General features: G+C 36.3%; 1 protein-coding gene across 1 annotated transcript; it reads right to left on the bottom strand.

The window, feature by feature from the left end:
* Positions 1–1,477: 1,477 nt before the first annotated feature.
* LOC149004133 (hyperosmolality-gated Ca2+ permeable channel 1.2-like) lies at positions 1,478–18,982 on the bottom strand. Its single transcript, XM_089167964.1, has 12 exons — positions 18,508–18,982; positions 15,943–16,288; positions 14,873–15,019; positions 12,569–12,704; positions 11,066–11,167; positions 7,524–7,643; positions 7,325–7,405; positions 6,186–6,529; positions 4,915–5,166; positions 3,540–3,864; positions 2,881–3,114; positions 1,478–2,259 (listed from the first exon to the last, which is right to left on the bottom strand). Exons 2-12 carry the CDS (start codon positions 16,254–16,256, stop codon positions 2,002–2,004), a joined length of 2,313 nt encoding a protein of 770 aa, XP_089024090.1. The 5' UTR covers positions 16,257–16,288; positions 18,508–18,982; the 3' UTR covers positions 1,478–2,001.
* Between the last annotated feature and the right edge of the window lie 1,940 nt (positions 18,983–20,922).

Below are 20,922 nucleotides of genomic sequence, written 5' to 3'. Positions count from 1 at the left end.
GGGCTTAAATTTGGGCCCCACCCAACCTAGATATAAGGGTGTTAAATTCAATATAGTAATTCGGTACATACCGACGTATGCTATCTAAAATGAAACCGTACTGTGCCGAATTCCAAAAAAGGGTTTCGATACATACCGTACCGAATTTGAAAATAATGCGGTTTAAATAGCGTAATTCGGTACGGTTAAACAAGATGTCGAACACAATTGATGATCTTTGTCAATCAAGATCTGATTTTGGTAGTTCGGTACGGTACTAACTTTGAATACCGAAAACCATAACCGTATCATACCGAATTTACACGGTACAGTATGGTTTTGGTATTTGCAAAAATGATTCAGTATGGTTTCGTATTAAATCGATGTGGGTAAATGGTTTAAACACGGTATCTAGTGCGGTCCAATTTTAGTACGAACAAACCCATGCCATTTTTCTTATTAGTTCATTAAAATCCTAATGAAATTGTGATAAAACAATCGATAGAAATCATAGAATATGATATTAACAAAGAGAAAACAAGTAAATCTAAGAAGAGGAGTGAAGGATGAAATGAAAATTGAAATAGGGAATTAGGGATAGGGTAAAGGTGAAGTCTTTTAATTGTAAAATTACATTTATACTCTTTAATTTGGTACGGTACCAATTCAGTATGCCGAAACCGTACCGAAGAAATTTGATTTTGGCATGTACCGTATCGAATTTTGAACAATGTGGTTTTAGACGGTGCGACTCGGTACGGTTAAATGATTTCGTTACGCAATTGAAACCCTTAATTGACACTCTTACCACAACCCACAAGGATATCAACCACTTGTATCTTTCCCTCAGGTTAGGGCGAAATCTCATATTATATTTAAATTATATATAAAAAAACTACTTCTGAGGACGTAGTCGAGATCTACGTAAACTAGCATAAGATGTTTACACTAGGAGGACCCTACATTAGTTTATGTTTTACTAAAAAAATCACTTGTGAATTTTTTTTATTTTTTATTTTTTTGAAAAATAATTGTCGCTCATTGGCCAAAAAGTTCAAAGCATCAAAGATTAGCCAATTCACAATCCTTAAGATACTATTAAGGGTTGTTCAATTGACAATGACTAATGCCTCTTTAAAAAAAAGAGGTTACGGGTTCAACTCTCCTTGGTAGTACATTTAAGTTATATATAAGCGCTACCTTATAAGTTGACCTGGAAGAACCTCGCATAAAAAATAACAACCCAAAAGATGTGCTGCAGGCCCGCAAGTGAACTTCAACCGGAAGAGGATTAGACAGGAGAATGCCTTGATAACCACATCAATTAAGAAACCTTTGGGCTTGATTTGCAGAGAGGTTGGCTGATCCCAAGATTGCGAGCCTAGATAAGCATTCGATGGGAACCTCTATCAAGAGCTACCCCTGCTGCTGCTTTAATGGTTTATGCGTCATCAATCAGAACTGACAATGTTGGAGGAGCTCGGTTAGCACTCTCTAGCCATTGTATATACCTGCAGACTTCTCATGCATGGCCTTGGCAGTGCATACTTGCATAATAACAATTCAACAGTGAGTGCATTTTTCTTTTTCTTTATTGTTTTTGACTTTTCTCTCTTTCGTATTACTTCTTTCCTTCATAAACAGAGCAAGACAGACAAATCACAAGCCACTACTTCCCAACCCACTGGATTTCTTTATGCTAAGAGCCATCACTTAAATGGTCTTTTCGACCTTCATTCATTTCCTGCTTGAGTTGACATTCAAGAGAACCAGAGCTGCAGAAACAAATAAAGAAATACAAACACAAATCCGCACTTTTAACCTTGGGAGATCCTTGGGTAAAATGAAGAACTTTGATTGGTTAAACTGTTGAAACTAAAACAACAGCACCTATCCAGTTTTCTCTATTACCATATAAACAGTAATCCCCTCTATTTTTTGTGTGATTTACAACCCCCTTCCCTACCAAACTACCTGCAACTTAACAAATGTACAGTGTAAGTATAGGATTAACTGGTATTGTTAAGGCTGCTCCTGAATAACCTCAGGTATGGAAGCTGATGATGAATCGCTGTATTTGCTGGGTACTGGTGTATTCCTTCGAGACGCGCGTTTTGTGGGGACCAGTTCACACTCTTCTTCCCAATCTTTGGTAACCACCTCACTCTCATCATCATCGTCACCTTTGAATATTGGATGGATATATGCATTCTGAAGGTACTTTTTCAAATTCAGACTTGGGTCCTTTGCTCGTTCCAGTGTATCTTTCATCATTGCCTCCTGATACCCAGAAAGTAGATAATCAATGAGAAAATTGTAACAAAGAGAACATGATATATAGTATGCCAGGTTTAACAGAATGATGCAAACATGAGCCCAACTGCTTAGTTTATTTTCCACAAGAGTATGTTACTCGTGTTCGGATACCAAGGAAAGCAAAAGCAGCAGTCCCATAACAGCACTAACATCTTCTATAGGGTTTTTAGTGTAAATTTGCTTTCTCCACAATTCAAGTTGCACTGTACATACTATTATACTCACGAGACAAAACAATGACTTTGAATATAGAAGTACAACGAAAGATAGTGAAAGCACAACATAAAGAGCAAAAAGAAGACTAACTTTAGAGATTACTGTAAGTAATAAGGGGAAGGGATCTACATGCCACCCAAGTCTATTCTTCCAAGCCACATGCTCACTCCCTCACAAATTGTATGCGGGGGAGGGGAGAGTGAGGAGCAATCTGCACTGCATGCATCATTTTCCCACATTATAAATATCGTTCTTTATTGGCAAGAACAGGGTGCACTAAGGAAAATTTAACCAAACAGCAAAACTTTAATGGTTCTTTGTGCAGAACTTCAATAAGTGAAAAAAGCTAACACAAAATTTCTAACAAACCTGTAATGGGTATACGGTAAATGCAGGTTCATGACGGCCTTTGCAGAATCTATGGAACCATATTGTTAGAACTGGAAGTGCAATGAGCAAGGGTGTTGACTGAGCTGCTTGCCTTGTACTCAACAATCCCATCAGAAGCAGCTGTGATACAATCAATGCAGTAATAATACGCCCATGGACATCAGGCCAGAATGCTGCAGCACTCTCATATTCTTGATTGTAGACATTGATGATCTGCAGTATCATACAAGTACCTCTGTTAGGAAAAAGTTGATAATGTCCAACTACAGTTTCTAAGGAATAAGTTTCCGCTTCTGAACATCAGATGTAGGCATCACACGAAAGCTGATAATCAGTAGCACCAATTATATAAAGTTACGATAGGAAATCAGGATTGTTCACTAATAGCACAGAATATAGAGATAGCCATGGTTATGGAACATAATGAAAAGCAAAGAGATGAACTGCTTATGACGAAACAACACCCCCCCCCCCCCACCCCACCCCCCAAAAAAAAAAGGAAAAAGGAAAAAAAAAGAAAGAAGGCGTGAAGTGCAACACTTGCCCAGAAAAGGAAGAGACATTGCAACAGAGAATTGACAATAGTATTACATATGATAACTATTACCTGATGACTGAACCAAAAAAAAAACTATTACCTGATGACGGAAGACAACATATGCCAGGCCGAAAAATATTATTATGAAAGGAAGAAGAATGGGTGTCACTGCAGCATAGACAAGACCAAGCAAGAAGTAGAACTGGATTTGAGGTTCGCCTGTGTTAAAACCAAGACTTCCTGGATCCATTGCCTGTTCTCTATCCTTTTCAGTCTTTACCAAAAAGAAATTCTTCAAGTGGAAGATAATCAATGGTTTTAACCTCAGAATTTCCCCAGCAATTCCAGCCCAACCATCAACCATTATGTAGGTAATGAAGAAGGTTGCTTTCATTGGAATTGATACACCAATTGTTTTAGGAATTCTGCATCAAATAATCATTCTATTAGGTAGGACATAACATCAGCTACCTATGATATTAAGGTAGCCAATAATTTCTCAATCATGATATAAAAAAACAAACATGAGTAGGGCATAAGATTATAGGTGTTTCATATTGGAAAATATTCTCAAAAATCCATTATATAGGGCATAAGAAAACAATGATCAGTTATATAGGCCATCAGAACTTTCAGTGTATGTAAACGATCCAAAAAGATGCAAGTCTACCATTCATTTGGACAATCAAGATTACTGAAATAAAATTTCAATTTGTCTTAGACAGTAGCACTCAGACAAACTGAAAAGCATTAACAAATACCTTGCAGATTCATTTATCAAAGCTTATACATGACATTTTTAGTTTCCCATATGGCCATGCTGGAGACACCCACTCCAAGAAAAAGATCTCATAATAACATCCCCCTTTTTCAAAAATGGCAAAAAAAATTATGTGGGGGTATACGAATTTGGGTAAATAATGTGGAGGGTTTTCCTCAACAGTAAACTTGGGCCACATGTTCAGATAATCCAAAATTTGCATGCTAGCAAACCAAAGAACCAGTTAAGTGAGCTCATGCTACCTCTAGCCTGACCAATTAGATTCCCTCTTCAGGTGACCTTACGTGCCATGTCTCCCCATGTACTTTGTTAATTCACTCATCAGTAATTAAAGCCTTTTTTTGACACAACTAAGGAACTTCATCATTGTGTTGTTGTTAATGTGCATAAATGTGCTTTACCAACCCATTGTTGGCCAAGGAAACATACAGTGTCCTTGACATGATACTCTGATAAGGTAGTAAGACACATGACAGTACGGGAACAGAAGGAATAAAGAACTAAAGCAGTTCAAACTAGCAATGATTTTCAAACGAACTTACAATATGTTTCTCATGATGCCAGAAATCCAGATAAAAGATTACAGTTAAGGAACTTCTTTTCCCATTCAAATAGTAACTATAGCAAAATTGTCATAAACATCAAACAGACGGCAAACAAAACTAATAATGCTATATTTATGAATAGAACATACTCATTTGCTGACTGGTGGATAAAAGCCTTTAGTTGTTGAAATGCAGTTCCCGTGATTATGCTCCCAAGAAATACATTAACAAATATGAAAAGATAGTATTTAGCAGCAGATTTCCTCTCCAACAATGATAAGGATGTAAAACCTTCAAATTTAGACATTATCATTAATATTGTTGGCAGAAGAATGAGAAAGATCTTTAAAGCAATCCCAGGTAGAAAACCTTGGATTAATGACTTGATGAAGGCAAATCTCCTGCAAGAAGCATAGGTAACTGAATAAGTATTACTAGAAAAACATTGAGCAATGGACATGTAAAATGCAATTCTCTGAATTTTAATTAGAAGAAACTAAAAATCCCATAATGAAGTTCAGCAGTTTAAAGATAACAAATCTCAACAGGACTACAAATTAAGAACCAATTGAGTTTGGTTGATGACAGGAGAAGATGACAAGAATCATAAGATATGGGCTTTGAATTGCTGGATGTAGGTATTATCTGCATATGGAGACTTACAACCTAAATCACTGGGAGATAATCTAAAAACCATCTTTATTTTAAGATCCTAAAACTGATACATCAAAGTCTGATTGGAGATATTCAAAAGATACAGAAGACAGAAATTTCATTATGAGTTCCATACGAAATCTCCCAAGTCTCACAAAGAAGTGTGGTCAGGTTTTGGCTGTCATCCAAGTTTTACTTGTCCTCCTTAAAAACAAGAAAGCAAAGGTCCAAATCCACAGGACTCATTGGAGCACGGAGTGTGGTCTACAGTGTCTATCTGACTGATCATTACAAAGGTAAAAAACAATAGTCTTAGATGATTCCAAAAAAACAGATATGATGAAACCTCTATGGACTTCAATTAGGAAGAGAAAATAATTCCAAGAAATCAAGTTCCCTACTGCAAATCTTAAGTGATTTACATTGCAAAGCAGGTTTCCTTATTCTAGCCAAGTTTCGTACAAAGTGTTTTATTCTGCTTCTGAGGAGTTGACTTCTGGCTACTCACCACTTCCTTTCTAATTTTCTTTTTCCATTGGGCATGCTGGGGTTTGATTAGTTAATCATACTAGCTACTGGTAGAAATTGAGATTTCCTACTAGCAATAGCAAATATACCTTTTGACACTGGTAAGAGATCCTTATGGTGTGACTTCAAGTATTTTAATTTCAATACAAAGCTAACATCACAACGAGTTTACAAGTGGTTGAATTTCAAAAGCATCAATTTATAGATAAATTAAGAAAGAAGCATAAGTGGAACTCACTTCTGTTCAAATAAGGGTTTCAAGAATGGAGCAACTTTCTCAATTCCTTCGATATTTGCAAGGGACTGAACAAACGCTATTGGGATCATAAAACAGAAGGTGAGGAAGAAGAATGCCACAGCAATAATCAGCCTTCTAATTGTGAGTGAAACAAATGGGATGGCCAAATTTTGCCAATAAATATCACGGGGCTCTGGAGCCCAGTCAGTCAACCATATAGTTGGGTTTCTGGATTGTTGAGTTTGAGCACAGACAGCAGCACCCCAGCGACTTTTGAAGGAAACAAATGCTGCAGGCATAATTGACTTTGGGTTGTTTATAATCTTTTCTCGTTCTGCCTCAATCTGAATACAGACCAGTGCATCCAAAAGGATTAAGATCAGCTTAAAAAACACCGTCCAAATTGCGAAGGAGAAGGAATAAGAGAAAACACAATGTCCAATTACATCAATTGTCCCTTGTGAAATACAAACTCAATAGCAATGCTGGAAGACATGAATTTTAAGCCAAGACTGCAGTATAATTTGTGAAAAAGTTAGGCACGGGGTTTTTATTAGCAAGATAAGCATGGTCATCTTCATGGGCACCTTTCTGCTCAATTTCAAAGACAGGGAGATATTAATTTTAAAACAAACTGCAACACAGTATAGTGTTAAGACTCTATTCCCAAGACAACAGTGGATGGTCATTTCATGTGGACATTTCTGCTCAATTAAAGAGACAAGGAGACATTCACTTTAAATCAAAGAGCAACTCATGTCATGTAAAAGTTAGTAAACAATGTTTCATTCCCAAGACAACAGTGAATATGGCATATTTATCTTCATGGGGATGTTTCTCTTCATGTCAGAGACTTATAAGACTGTATAATGTCAGGCTATGATGCAGGGAAACAAGAATACACCAGTAACATTACAGAGACTTCAATTAGCTAGAGAAATTAAAGCTACAGAGATTAACAATTAACAAAATAGTCAACCAAATATCAATATTGGATAATGAATCAACGTGAAAAGAACACATTGAGGTGAACTAGCACAATTAGGGTGTCCCCACATAGCAATCCCACAGCATCAAGATGTCATCATAGCATAGAATTACAAATAGAGATAAGCCTGATATTGAGTAGGTCTACTTACATCTTTTGACAGCAGATAAATTTTGGATGTGTAAAAATCGATAGCATCCACTTTTTCTCCACAAAGACCAAGGAAACCAGTCTGCTCAATGAATTACAAGTCATAAAAGAAGTGAGAAATAACATAGTATCATCAAATGAGGTATGCATGTGAATTAACTTACAAGACATTAAGAGTAACTGTAAAAATACAATCATACCTTCATTGATGGCTTCTCAGATTTATTTCGAGAATATTTGAGTTGAAAGTAATCTAACCAGTTCTGCATCTTCTTCTTCTTTTCAACCAATTTGGAAAGACTGTTTGCATTGTACACAACCTGCATGCGGATATCTAACTAAGAATGAGACCACATAATATCTACTTTACCCCCAAAATCATTAGTACCCTGAAAAAAAAATTTAAGCAACAAAGTGTCCAGATACAGGAAAGTGAATCATATGGCAATACTTATATTTACACAAGTAATTTTTTCCTATTGATCTAATATTTGCACAGATACACATGCAAAACAGAGGAAAGCGGGAAGGAAATTCTAAATATGTAAGAATACACATATTTACAGAGTTACAACTTGCCAAAAGAACACCTTATATTCATATGTTTTTGAGTTCCCTAGCATTTTTGGATAGTTAAATTAATCAATGGTTACTAAATTAAATAGAAATTTGGAACTTGTATGAAAAACTCTCCAAGGAAATAATAGTTTAGCAGAAAAGTTAAATATCAAATAAATGAAACTGCCACTCTTGCTCTCGTCATCTAATTCCCATTTTCTTCAAGATTACTTCATATCAAGCATCAACTCCACTTTCTTGATTAACTTTAATTTCTCAGGATTCACCTCACCTACATCTTGATCTAGTAACACATGTAAAACTTGTCGAACTACGGAACTGTATAGGAAGGCTCTCATTTGCCACAATCCACAATGTCAATAATGGTGATAGAGATAAAATTGCATGTTCATCACAGCTTTGTTCACCTAAATCATTCTTTTCATCCCTGAAACTTCATTCAGTTTTTTTTTTTGGTGGAGTTACTAGTATTACTCCATCCAATAGAAGTGTATGATGAAGACATGCACTTGGTTATAAGGCGTTAAGCCATCATACATTCTGTAAAACTTCTTCTCAAAATACCCAGAATTCAGGAAGAGACGTAGAGGTCAGGATGCAAAAGAATTATAACATAGTATGACAACAACTCACAGGAAATACCTAAGAAATTTACTGGAGGAGCAATTAAATTAATACTGCAAGTCTGTAACTACAAAAGACCAAGCACTTCAATTCAAATATAAAAATATCTGACTACAGCCATCCAATCAGCATTATCTCTTTCACTCGATTATGACACTAGATTTGGGTTGATCAAAGGTAAAACCCACATTTAAGAGAATTCAGATAGGCTTCACTGTCACTATTCATTTCTGTACACCATACAGAGATTCCTAGGTTCTGTATGGCACCGCTCTTGACCATTTGCGATGTCATGTGTTTTTGGAGCAGAAACAGGGTGAAACCTGCATGCCACACCCGGTTTACACAAGGCACACTTTTGAACCCCATTTGGGAAACACCAAATTGGTGATGTCAACATGTCTGCCAGAAAAGTGTTGAAATGCCCATGTCACTTGAAAGTCAAGGGTATTTATGGTATATACCATCAAACCATAATAATACCTCTCAAGTCTCAACTTTATTCTCACACTGCAATCTGAATACCTGAACCTTGGATAGGACTTACCTTCCCCTCCATTCCTCTCGCCCTGATGGTGAAACAAAATTGGCACAAGGCATCTGTAGCTCAGCATCTTCAACAACAATAAGTCTCTTCAAGTATTCATTTTCTTTTGACAAAAACAAGCCTTCAGTTATTCTTCGTCTTGCTGCCATTTAATGTACCTAGTAACGTGATGGCATCCTTCCCCCCCTCCCCTTTCTCTCTTTTCTTCCAATTATAACTTTTTTGTCTTCTCCACTATTCCTCTCTTCAAACCAAGCCTCTTTGAGCTATGGAAGGAACAATCTTCAACACTTCAACTTAAATAAGCATTGCCAATGAATACTCCTCTGGTTCAACACCCTTCGAGATTAGAACTTGCTATAAGATTGGGATCCTTAAATTACCAAAAGGGTTCTCAATCTAAAGCTTCCATGGTTATGGAATGAGAAATCAACTATTGAATTTGAGGGTAATTTCTTTGTGAGACTGATTCCCAAGGAAGGAATTAATCAAGAAGGCTTTGTTAAAAGCTATCCAAAGTGGTATGGAGTTGCATTGGCAGGTTCCTTAGTGCTTTCTTCTAAAGAACTGTGGTGTGGAATGCATGATATCTACCTTAAGTATGGGAGAGGAAGGTCAAGGCAGAAAGTTATTTGGGCTGATGGATGAATTCCATCAGAAGGGCATTCTAATCATGAAAGTTGCTTCTCATCACTAATGTTTGGAAAGCAGACCACCAAGAGAGGTGGCTTTCTTTCCTTCAACAGCTACCCTTTTGCAAGCTCCATATCCCAATGATTAATAACATTCAGTCAAGGAGTTCAGAGTGGGCAGATAAGTGCATCCTTCGTAAGGCTCAGAAGACAGTTCATTATTCATCTATAAAGTTGTTCATAATCAGCGTATAATGATGTCAATTGGTCAGTTTCCATTGACCCAGTCGAGCTGGCCATAGGCACTCCCGTACCAGTCAAGGAGTTGCTGCTAGTCCATCCTAGTATCGGGTTTGCAATTGGTCTGGTGTAGGCACTAAGTGAAATAATAAACAAGGAGAATGAAAAAGGACAATACTGGGCCATACTTTGAGTTTTAGCTTTTAACTGGTACATCTATTAATAGTTCAACCAGGTTTTAATAGGTCCAATGAAGCTACCAGATTCAGGTTTGCAATTGCTTCATGGTCAGCACTAAAAGATGTAAAGATTGGCCATAGATTTGAGTTTCAATCAGGATGTAATCACTTTGTAGTTCAAACAGGTTTTAATAGGTACAATCAGACCAGGATGAACAAGCCGATTACTTAGATAATTTCCAAAGGCCAAATTCCAGTCTCAGGTTACCAGGGCCCTTCCTTGAAGCTATTGGACTGATTTGGTCTTTCCCTGTCTCATTTCAACGCCTGCTACTATTCTGGAAGTATCCAGATATTCAATTGTCAGTTAGCCTTTTGTGGAACCATATCTGACATGAAAGAAACAGGAGGAATTTGTAAGAAAAAAGGTGTCTATTATTCTTCCTTTGTTGAAACAAATAAAAAAAAAACTAATTCTACAGTAAAACTCGGTAGAACTCATCTGAGAGAAACTGCTCAACATTCTTATCTTTATATGCCATGTATAATATGTATTTGTATCCTAAAAATGAGAAGACCAAATTAGACAGTAGCAGGCTGGATTGTTCTGTGAGGCATCTTTATGCAAGGTAAACCACATACTTGGATGCTACCCGGCCCTGAGTCTCTTAATTTAGTAAGCTTCAAGCTTTTCACCCTCTGGAAGGTGGATGGCTATTGATAAATTTATCTATTCCCATGAACAATTATCCCATTTCAAAATATTTAAGAAGAAATGTTAGACCTTGTACAAGAAACTCGATAAATATAAATGATTTGCAATAAAGGTTAACCTTTCTAACAAAGAACGAAATGAAAAATTTCAGCATAATCTTGGGGGAAACTATGGAATTTCAAGCATGATTAAAGAAATGGAACTATGGAAGTTTGCAACGACAAACCTGATGGGTGAGATACTGATCTGGATGGTTTACGAGAAAAAAATGTTCCACAAGCTCACTAACTGATTCATCAGGGTCTGGAGGCACATTTCTTACAAGGACCTGCAGCATCAAGCTTAATTTATACCTTTCAAATATGAAGCACCGCAGTTCAGAGCATCTCAAAAATCTACATCCTTAAGCACATAGTTGTCAAGACAGGGGAGAGGTACCTAACAGCTAGATGACTAAGGCACCAAGAGCTATAATTTATTTCCCCTATTTTATAATATTATGTAGTACATTGAGTACCTCACAGATACAATCATATTTTCAAAGAACACTGTAAACCAATTGTACGTTTTTATTATTTCTAGCTTGCAATAGCTTGTTTCTATAAGAAATTTGGCTGGTCAAATGATTTTATTTTTGTATGAAACTTGTGTATTAGATTGAGAACAACACTAGCTTTCCAAAAATCCAAGATTGCATAAATCTGATTTATAAGGACACAGTTGAGCACAGATAATAATCCTGCCCCTATTAAATGATATTTGGCATAAATAAGGCCAAAGCATTCAATACCACTAAGTTAGGCGATGCCAAGTGGCGCCACCTAAGCACTAGGTCCTAAGTGATGCTTTGACAACTATACTTACGGAATTAGATTAGATGTATATATCTATTAGAAACCATAGTTGAAACATAATAACTTTAACTAACATATAAAGGTTCAAAGTCCCAGTAACTTGTATTTGTTTTTTTTAATGAAAAGAAATGCTCAGATACTACATTATTTTCAGAAAACAAGCATAGCAAAAAGGGACATGGAGTGGCACCAAGAATACATTCTAAATTTACTTTCTGGAGGATGTGAATCTTGAACTTCTCATTATAATGACCTTCTGCAACATTAGCAAACCAGTAGAACTCCAAAGAAGAAAAAGGGAAGGGGAAGGAGAAGGAAAACAGGTCCCAGAAATTTGCATTAGTTTATTTAATGAAAACAAATGCTTAGATACCAAAAAAAGATTCCAGAAAACAAACAAAGCTAAAAGAATATGGAGTTGCACAAGACCACATTCTAAATCTTAAGATGCTATGAGAATCTTGAACTTCTCAGTATGATGACTTTCTGCAACACTAGCAACTGGTAGGAAATCCCAAGAAAGGGAAGGAGAAGAGTACAAGTTTTAGTGAAGACAAAATGCACAGACAATTGGATCACATTGTAAAGCCAAAACATTAAACCAGTTCATATAAAAAAAAGAAAAAAAAAATAGATGACATATATAGCAGTTTTAAGTGATCATTGCCCATTTTCTGCATTCCTTGAACAACTTGAGGCCTCTAGTCAAGCCTAAGCAGATAAAATGCTCCTCAGTAAATGCTTCTATTAAATATAAATTTCAAGAAATAATCAGGAAATTACAGGTAATAGAACTAAGATAGGAACTACTGAATTACAGAAATGAAATATCCTTAAAATCATAACAAGTCATGAAAAGGTTGCATTAATCTTACTGTAAACTGGTCTGGACGGCGTTCCTCTGATGCAAGAAAGTGCAATCGCATTGATGCAACTGTTGCATACTCCTTTTGTAACATATAGCATGTCCAGAAGGTAAAGACATAAGCCATTACTAGATGTGTCCAAAACCTGGGGAAGGGAAAAAGGTGGATAACACAGTAAGGAGGAAGCAGAAAGATCTAAAGTTCAGAGTTGATTAAGCAGAAAGATGTAAAGTTCAGAGTTGATAAAGTGGTAATGTGACTAATATACAGATCAAAACTGAAGAGTGTTCCTGCTTAAAAATTCTGTATGAATCAGATTAGAGAATCTTGTGCATGAGTTGAATTCTCAGATCTAGTACACTAAATTCTTCTGCAGAACCAAGAGAATAAATATTGAATATAAGGAGCTTTATCAATATCACCCTAGAGTAACAACAAAAGTAATGCAACCAACATATCGTTTTGGATCATACAAACTCCTGCAGTTATTTTTTATTTAGTATTCTAGAATGCTTAATGGTAAAGGCTGCTCCATAATGACCAATTTGACAAAAGTTGAGAGTCTGGAAAATGCCTCTTTGTGAAAGTAGGCATAGGGTTGCGTACGTTATGACAGGAGCCTTGTGGGTCCGCCTACTCCAATAATTCTACAAGTGTCAGGTCAAAGAAGCTTATGCAAAGAGTTGAATTCTTTGAACTGGTATACTAGATTTTTCTGCAGATGCAAGAAAAATGGTGAATATAAGCATCCTGAATCTTGAGTATTCTTGCCAAAAAGGGGTTAACAATAGATGGATACTATCCAAATGATGCAGCTCAGATTGTCCATAATGGGTTAACTAGGCCTAAGAATACTTTATTTTGGTCAATGCTTGACTCGACAAGTAGGACGGGCCCCTTGGCACAATGGTCCAAGGACTATAGTTGTAGCATGAGGTCAAGGCATCGAAACAGTCTCTGAAGACTGCTGGGGTAAGGCTGCGTAGAAAACTGCCCCCCAGATTTTGGTTGTGCGGAAGCCCTCACGACCGTGTTCAGGTTCGCTTGTCTCTACAGGTCTAGGCTTCTTATTTTTGGGTTACTGATGTAATGGGCCCAATGTTTTATAAACCCATAAAGTGGGGGTAATGTTAGTACACAGGATTAGTGGTTAGTAAATTTATTTCATCTCAGTCTTATTTTATAGTTATAATCTTAACTTGGATTCGATAGTTAATCCTACTTGGGATTCTTAGCTTTATTTTGAGTCCTAGATTCATTTTGGGTCTTTAGAATGGTTAGGAATCCTTCAGTGAGTCAAATTACAAATATCAAAAGCTATATATGAGCAAATACATCCTCCATCGAATAGAGATTATTTGAATAATGAATATGATTTCTTCCTAAGAGTATTGATGCTGTTAAGCAATGCATGATTGGTATCACAAACCATATTTCCCCCCCTCCTCTTTTGCTCCTCCCAGAAAGAATGTTCATTTAATCTGTCGTTCAATCTTCAGTAAAAGCAAGTTGAATCTTCCCAACAACAACACTTATTCTTCTAGCCCTCTAAACATCGGCCCTCGCTTACCCCTTATTGTTGTTTTTTCCAAGACCTAAATCACACTTAGACTATTCCAAACATCATAAATATCTCATATTTTGATCAAATACTCCCCTACCTCTGTAGGAAACTCAATCCTACCTGCTGCCCCCATCTAATGTAGCCGTAGTTTGAAGATGCCCACCTAAGGGCCAGCTTTCCAAGATCACAACTTAAGGGTTTAGAATTTTAAGATTTTAGGGTTAGTTGATTGGGATAAGTAAGAGCATAGGTTATGGTGGTTGGATAGCTTTGGAGAGATCTAGAGTAATGGGGGTGTATGGGTAGGTGAGGCAGGTTCTTGAAATAGGGGATGAAAAGTAATTGGAATGAGGTGAAACTTGGAGAGAAGTTTTGGTACATCTAAACACACACGTGCACACACAGCAGTTTCTCACACACTCGCACACACACAGCAGTTTCTTATATATCAAAGAGTTTCTAATAGAGTATGGTTTAGATACTAATGCTGATGGAATTTAAATAGTGCCCATCTATACAATGGGTTGTATGGTTCCTAAAACCAATGACTTTGTGGGTGAAAAGCCCATTCAGCCCCCAGTGAAAAAAAAAATTGCATCCGAACTAGAGCCTCTGCCTGCACTTTGGTGCAGGGGCTACATGACTGATTAGCATTCTATTGACCGTACATAAATCCTTTCATGCATGATCTGATAGTGCTTAGAAGTTAGAATGCACCCAAAAAAAAAAAAAAAGAAATGCTAACCCACCTCTCTGATCCTGTTGGAATATTTGAAATGGAAAGCTTGTCTATGTCACTGAAGACTACATTGGAATGTTCAAGGGTGCCATTGGTCCAATTAACTGGAACCAATATTGCAAAAGCAAGCAACGTAATAGGAACAAATATTTTAAGCCTGCAAGGAAAGGGGAGAGGAAAAGATAATCAGCATCACATCATATACAATATACTCTTATAGAGAGAATACTAAGGGAAATATCTCAGTGAATTCTAGATAATTTGCTTATACATATATTTATGTAGAAACAGAGAGATAAAAGAAAATTTTCTCAACAAGCAAGCAGTGAGATCTTCTTAGAATCGCTTATCAGAAGCTTGCATATTTCTACTTCAACCTGTCACCCAATAATATTTGTATTCTTGGGTATGTGCATGGTTGTCAAAGCTTCCTCCTAGGTGACTAGGCCCATTTTCAGATCAAGGCGACCTGGTGTCCCCTTGGTTTTTGTTGCCTTTATTGCCTTGTCTTGCCTTGTCGTCTTGACAACCATGGGTTAGTCAGTGAGGGCTCTCATGACTTGAACACAACTTGCAAGGTCACAGCCTCACAGCCCTTTCATAATTCGGGATATACCTATTATCTAGTACAAACATAAACTCCTGTTCAGTTATCATATGCATTGTTTTAAGTAGGAAAAATATACTTCTATACCAAGTGGGTGAGCCTCGATGCAAAAGTTAAGTTGTGTCATTGCCGAACTGTTGGTTGCAGGTTCAAAACTAGGAAACAGCATCTCCAATAATGAAGTGAGGCTACACAAATTTGCACCCCCCCCCCCACCCTGAATCAAAAATAAAAATAAAAATAATGAGAGGCTTGTGCACTGGGTTTCACTTTAAGATACTTTTCTCCCTTCATATTATCTGATTTATTTGCCGCACTTCATCTTTTAGCACCCACACTCATTTCTCTGCTAGAGTCACTAATCACAACACAGGTGGACATATCAAACACCAAGTAGTTTGACAGAAATGGAAGATAAAGTAGCATAAACTAGCAACAGAATAAATGTGAAAGGTGAAATCTATTCGACATACCCAAGCAGATAAATTCTCAGGTAAACAGCAGAGTCCAGTCCAGCATGCTCAATTAGCTCAAGTTCTGGCATTTTCAATGCAGCCGGCATCCAATTTAAAAACCTCAAGTATGATCTGTAGTCCACATTAACAAATTTGCTTACAAATGCCCCCCCATGCGAAGGACTACTCCTTAAACCCCTGAGATACCATTTCGGAAAGTACACCCTATCATTGATAGGTTGGATTCGTAATATAGCAAATGCCACGAAGAAAACAAATGCACTGAGAATATTGATAGCTGCTGAAACTCCTATGTCTCCAAGTGTAGCCATCTAAAATTTCAAAGGAACAGAACACGTTTTACCTGAAAATGAGCAAAGACAGTAAGCAGTTGGATAATATTCATAAAGCAAACTATGTGAAAAATGTCAAAAAATAATACTGGAGCTGGTGCAAACCAACCCCCCAACCATTTTATTTTGAATATGAAACCGTAAAATTAACATATCTTGGTATTCATTAATCTGGCTGATCAAACAAATCCAAACAGAGAAGAGCACAGCAAAAGAAATGAAAGCTAGAGTTTGACTTGAGAAGACGGTGAAGCCTCTCAACCTAACAGCAGTGAAGAGAAAACAGGAAGAGAGGGGGGGGGGGGGGGGGGGAGACTTTCACGATAATAATTATAATTATAGTAAAAGGATATAAAACTAATAAGCAACAAGTCTATACAATGTTCTAGAAAATGTTACTTGGGAATGTTGAATTTTAGTATGGATGACTTTAAAATATTAAGAAGGCACTGTATCATGCATCAGTGCTCCATTGAGCATTATCGGCAAACATATGCAACGTGATGACATCAACTATGAAGTTAAAACAGTGAATTCAATAAGGATTCTTCCCCTTCTATGTTTTCCAAATTTAAGGGAAGAAAAGGTAGAGCCTCAAAAGTATAACAGTGAATTCAATAAGGATTCTTCCCCTTCTATGTTTTCCAAATTTAAGGGGGGAATGGGTAGAACCTCAAAAATAACAAGGAGAATAAACAAATAACAGGAACAATAAAAAATCTGAGAAGGCCACAATTACTGTATTCATACAACTTTTTAACATGGCCAATCCCAGGTATTGATAGCACCCACTGGGGTGGCTAGTGGTTACATCATGCAACAACTCAAATCAGGCCCATTGCATATGAATGCACTATAATCACGTGAACAAGCTTTGCACACTACATCCTCTAGAAACTAGTCCTAAGATAAGATGGAAAATATAGCAATTAATTCTCCACTTGTTTAACAATAAATGCAAAAAAGTGGAGAAAGAATGAAGGTTTGACAAATGTAATAACCTTTGGATTTAAGAATACATAATTTTAAGGAATATATAGAAGCGTAGTGACTCCAAACATTGTCCACCAACTGTACAGAAACCAGAATGCAACATAATACAATGGCTGTAGAGAGAGCTTGAAGGGCTGCATGTTGAATCTTGAAAAAATAGTTTATGTATTTTTCAGTTTTATTTTCTGGGTTGGTTGCTACACCAGTTTTGCAGAGTACAGCAGAGATCCACTTATCTCAAATCTTGATGTCTAAAACTTCTTAGCTTGGTACATCAATGGAATCAAACACTCCATGTTCCAAGACCCTTTTAGCCCTTTCCATTTTGCAAGCTGAATAAGCCATTATTAGTTGGAAATACAAGGCAAAAAGTTCCAGTATCGACTGAAATGAGACCACAATCTGACCACGATAAGTGGCACATATGGACTATCATACAATTCCTAACCATTTTTACAGCTGGAAACAACTTTTTTTAACACAAATGGAGACTGGTCTGTTCCCATTGTTTTAAAATATGTTAGAACTTGGAACTTCAGCTTTGCACATCAAACGATTAGTTGGTTCTGATTAAGGCCTTGCCACCATTTTCTAAACTAGGAAGTAACGAGAACTACAGAATGAAATATAAGTGTAATTCCCTTTTATCACATTGAAACCTTTTCTGCTAAACTATATACTTGCCAGAGGCACCTCAATCTCCATAAGAACAAACAGAATCTCAAAGACACAAACCCAAGCCCACATATTAGATCGTGACTGTTCATCTATCCACACATACGAAAAATAAATCATGTTATGCACATCAATCGCAATCATCTTTAAGTACATGAGAGGTTTTGCTAACTGATTCAACATGACATTTAAATCTGTAACACGAGTAGAATGCCCACACACTATGCTCATACAATACACAGATGCTCAAATAGTAGGTTTCACAGTCATTACCCATCCAGTCGTCATTAAGTGAGAAGTCATAACAGATTGATTATGACATCAACTAAAAATTCCCAAATAGTAGGTTTCACAGATAACCCATCCATTCGTAACTAAGTAGTCATGAGTCATAACAGATTGACAGTGACATGAACTAAAAAAATTATCTTTTACTTAAAAAGATTTAGTTTTCCAATTCTCAAGAGAGCACCACTTATTTCCGAATTCAGAGATGAACCACAAGCGGATGAAACTAAACCAAAAAATAAATTCATCAGAGAGAAGTTCAAATGGTTCATACTCTTTGATTATCCTCCTGAACTCCTTTTTGTGATTGGGGATCCCAAAAGACCAAAAACCTTGACCTGCAACAAGTAACGGCTAGCTTCGATGGAGTACTAGAACTGAAACAACGGATAGACCTTGTAAGGAATCGGAAGACAGCGGATCCAAATAAGGAAATGGAATAGAAAGAGCTGTTCAGTTTGCTTCAAGTTCAATCAAACCAGAAACATTCACATTACAATCTCTGCATGTATTAGGTAAAGCAAGATTCTCGATGAGAATACTGATAAATAACTCGTTTCTTCGATTGTAATCCAATGCCACACTTCGGTGTTCTTGTCTGGAGGTGAAGAATCATAGATATTTGAGAAAAAAACAGTAACAGATGAAGCAAGGAAGTAATGATCTGTAAAGGAGAAAAAATGAAAAAAAAAAAAACTCCTCTAAAATCTTCTAGTGCGCTTTGATTCTGGATTACGTTATAATTTATGGTTTCCTCGTCGGTTTATTTAGAAATATATTTCATTAAATCGATAGTTAATGGTTTCATCGTGGGATTAGTGGGGGCTGGTGAACGGCTTTCGTTGTCGGCAATAGCCACGTGACTGCGTGTGGCATTGCAAATACGTAACGGCTATTTTTCTGAAGACTTTTTTAATGAACACAGATGTCAGAAGGAGGCCTTAGGCCCACAAAAACTGATATTCCAATCCAACGGTTGAAAATGAAAGTCAGATAATTAAATGGATTTGGTATGGAGATAGAGATGAACCATTGAAAGCGAAATTCTAAAGTCAAAAGCAACGGAAAGCGAGGCGTATCAAAATTCAAAACCGACTAAGGATACTTTATTTATTTATTTATTTGTCTGTTATTTTACAAAAGGTAACGGGAATAATAAATAAATAAATGAGGGCCCACATTCAATGTAGGAGAGTAATTCTACATGCATGCGTGGCCAAATGAAAATCTAAAAGTTTTCTGTCTGTCACGTAATGACTGATGGGTTTTCAATCTACCCTTAAAATAGTGGGGATTCGAATTTCTACTGAAGTAAAAAAGTACGTGCTTTCCTCATACTTTTTTCTATAGCTCCAACCTCAACCATGATAGGCAAAGAATCCCAACTCATTTTAGTGATGATTAAATTCATCTAACTTAGAGAATGCTAGTTGACGAGAAATGCTAATCAAAATGACAATTTGTAATATTTTGTTGAAATTTTGCCAAAATCTTGAAAATTTTAATGAAATTTGAAAAATCTAAGAGGTTGTATAGTACAAGTCTAGTAACCATGGATATATATATGACAGAGTATATGGTGGTTCATCTACTGATTCTAATAACATGTCTACATCTGGGTATGGAGATGGATCTGGTGCATCATTTGTTTACTTTGTCTTTGGATATCCATTAGCACCAATACAACCAGCTATGCTAGTTTTGCAGCCGGATTAGGTTGGTTTTAAATTTCAACGAATATATATTCCACAAAAAAAAAAGAAGAGAGAATTTTACTTATTCTTATATTTGTTATTGTATTTTAATGAAAATTTTTACTATTCTCTTGCAAAATATTTATATTTTTATCTGTAAAAATGTATGTTCTAAACTTTCAGTTTTGTCCGCATACAACATGACATCTGTTGATCAAGAATATCATTTTGAGTTAGGTTTTAAAAAAAAAAAAAAAAAAAAAAAAAAAAAATCATTGTGTTTATTGACTTCAAATTAAAATGTACACCTAAAATTAAGCTAAAAATATATAATAAATTGAAAACAAAAATAATAATAAATTGATTTTTGAATAACCTCGAAATAGGACATCTAGTTTTTGCTTGCATATAAACTCGTACCATGTTTTATTGAAGGTTCGAGTTAAAACACTAAAAACATGAAGGTTTGAGTTAAAACACCAAGACAAAGTACAATGATTGGTAGGCATCAAGATGTGTATTAGCATGAAATTCTTATTCAACATTTAATTTGTTAGGTTACCCAAAAAAATCAAGAAATTAATCTTTCGCCTGGAATGAAAACAATATTTTAATGTCAATGGGCTCCTTTCTCTTTCTATAGTCATTTGTTAGTTTCTTTTACTCTTTTGCAGAATAAAAAAGGTTTCCTTTACCCAGCATTAACGAGAATCTACTTTATGGTAGTGGCAATTTATGCCTAAGCGAATCCCACAAGTGGCGTTGTAAATTTCGGAGGAGATAAATTAGTTTAAAGTTGTCAATGGTGGGTTAATAGAGTGGTTAAAAACCCATACTCCCATGGGGAGGCCTTGGGTTTGCATCCATCCGGACGTTTCATTTCCAGTATTAAAAAAAGCACCAGTACCAAAAAAAAAAAAAAAAAGCTTAAAGTTAACGGTTCACTATTTTCTTTTTGAGCTATTTCCAAAATCCAAAAATAATGTTGGTTGTCA

The sequence above is a fragment of the Hakea prostrata genome, chromosome 9, assembly GCF_041222555.1.
Source record: "Hakea prostrata isolate BN-2017 chromosome 9, UWA_Hpros_2, whole genome shotgun sequence".
NCBI lineage: Eukaryota > Viridiplantae > Streptophyta > Magnoliopsida > Proteales > Proteaceae > Hakea > Hakea prostrata.
Note: the sequence above shows the minus strand (reverse complement) of the source record. Positions and strands in the feature narration are given on the sequence as shown.

Coding starts and splice junctions, on each gene's coding strand:
- LOC149004133 (XM_089167964.1), bottom strand. CDS start 16,256: ATGGCTACACTTGGAGACATAGGAGTTTCAGCAGCTATCAATATTCTC. Junction 15,020..15,942: donor CTGAGAATTTATCTGCTTGG/GTATGTCGAATA, acceptor CTTTCCTTGCAG/GCTTAAAATATTTGTTCCTA. Junction 12,705..14,872: donor ATTCCAACAGGATCAGAGAG/GTGGGTTAGCAT, acceptor TCCCTTCCCCAG/GTTTTGGACACATCTAGTAA.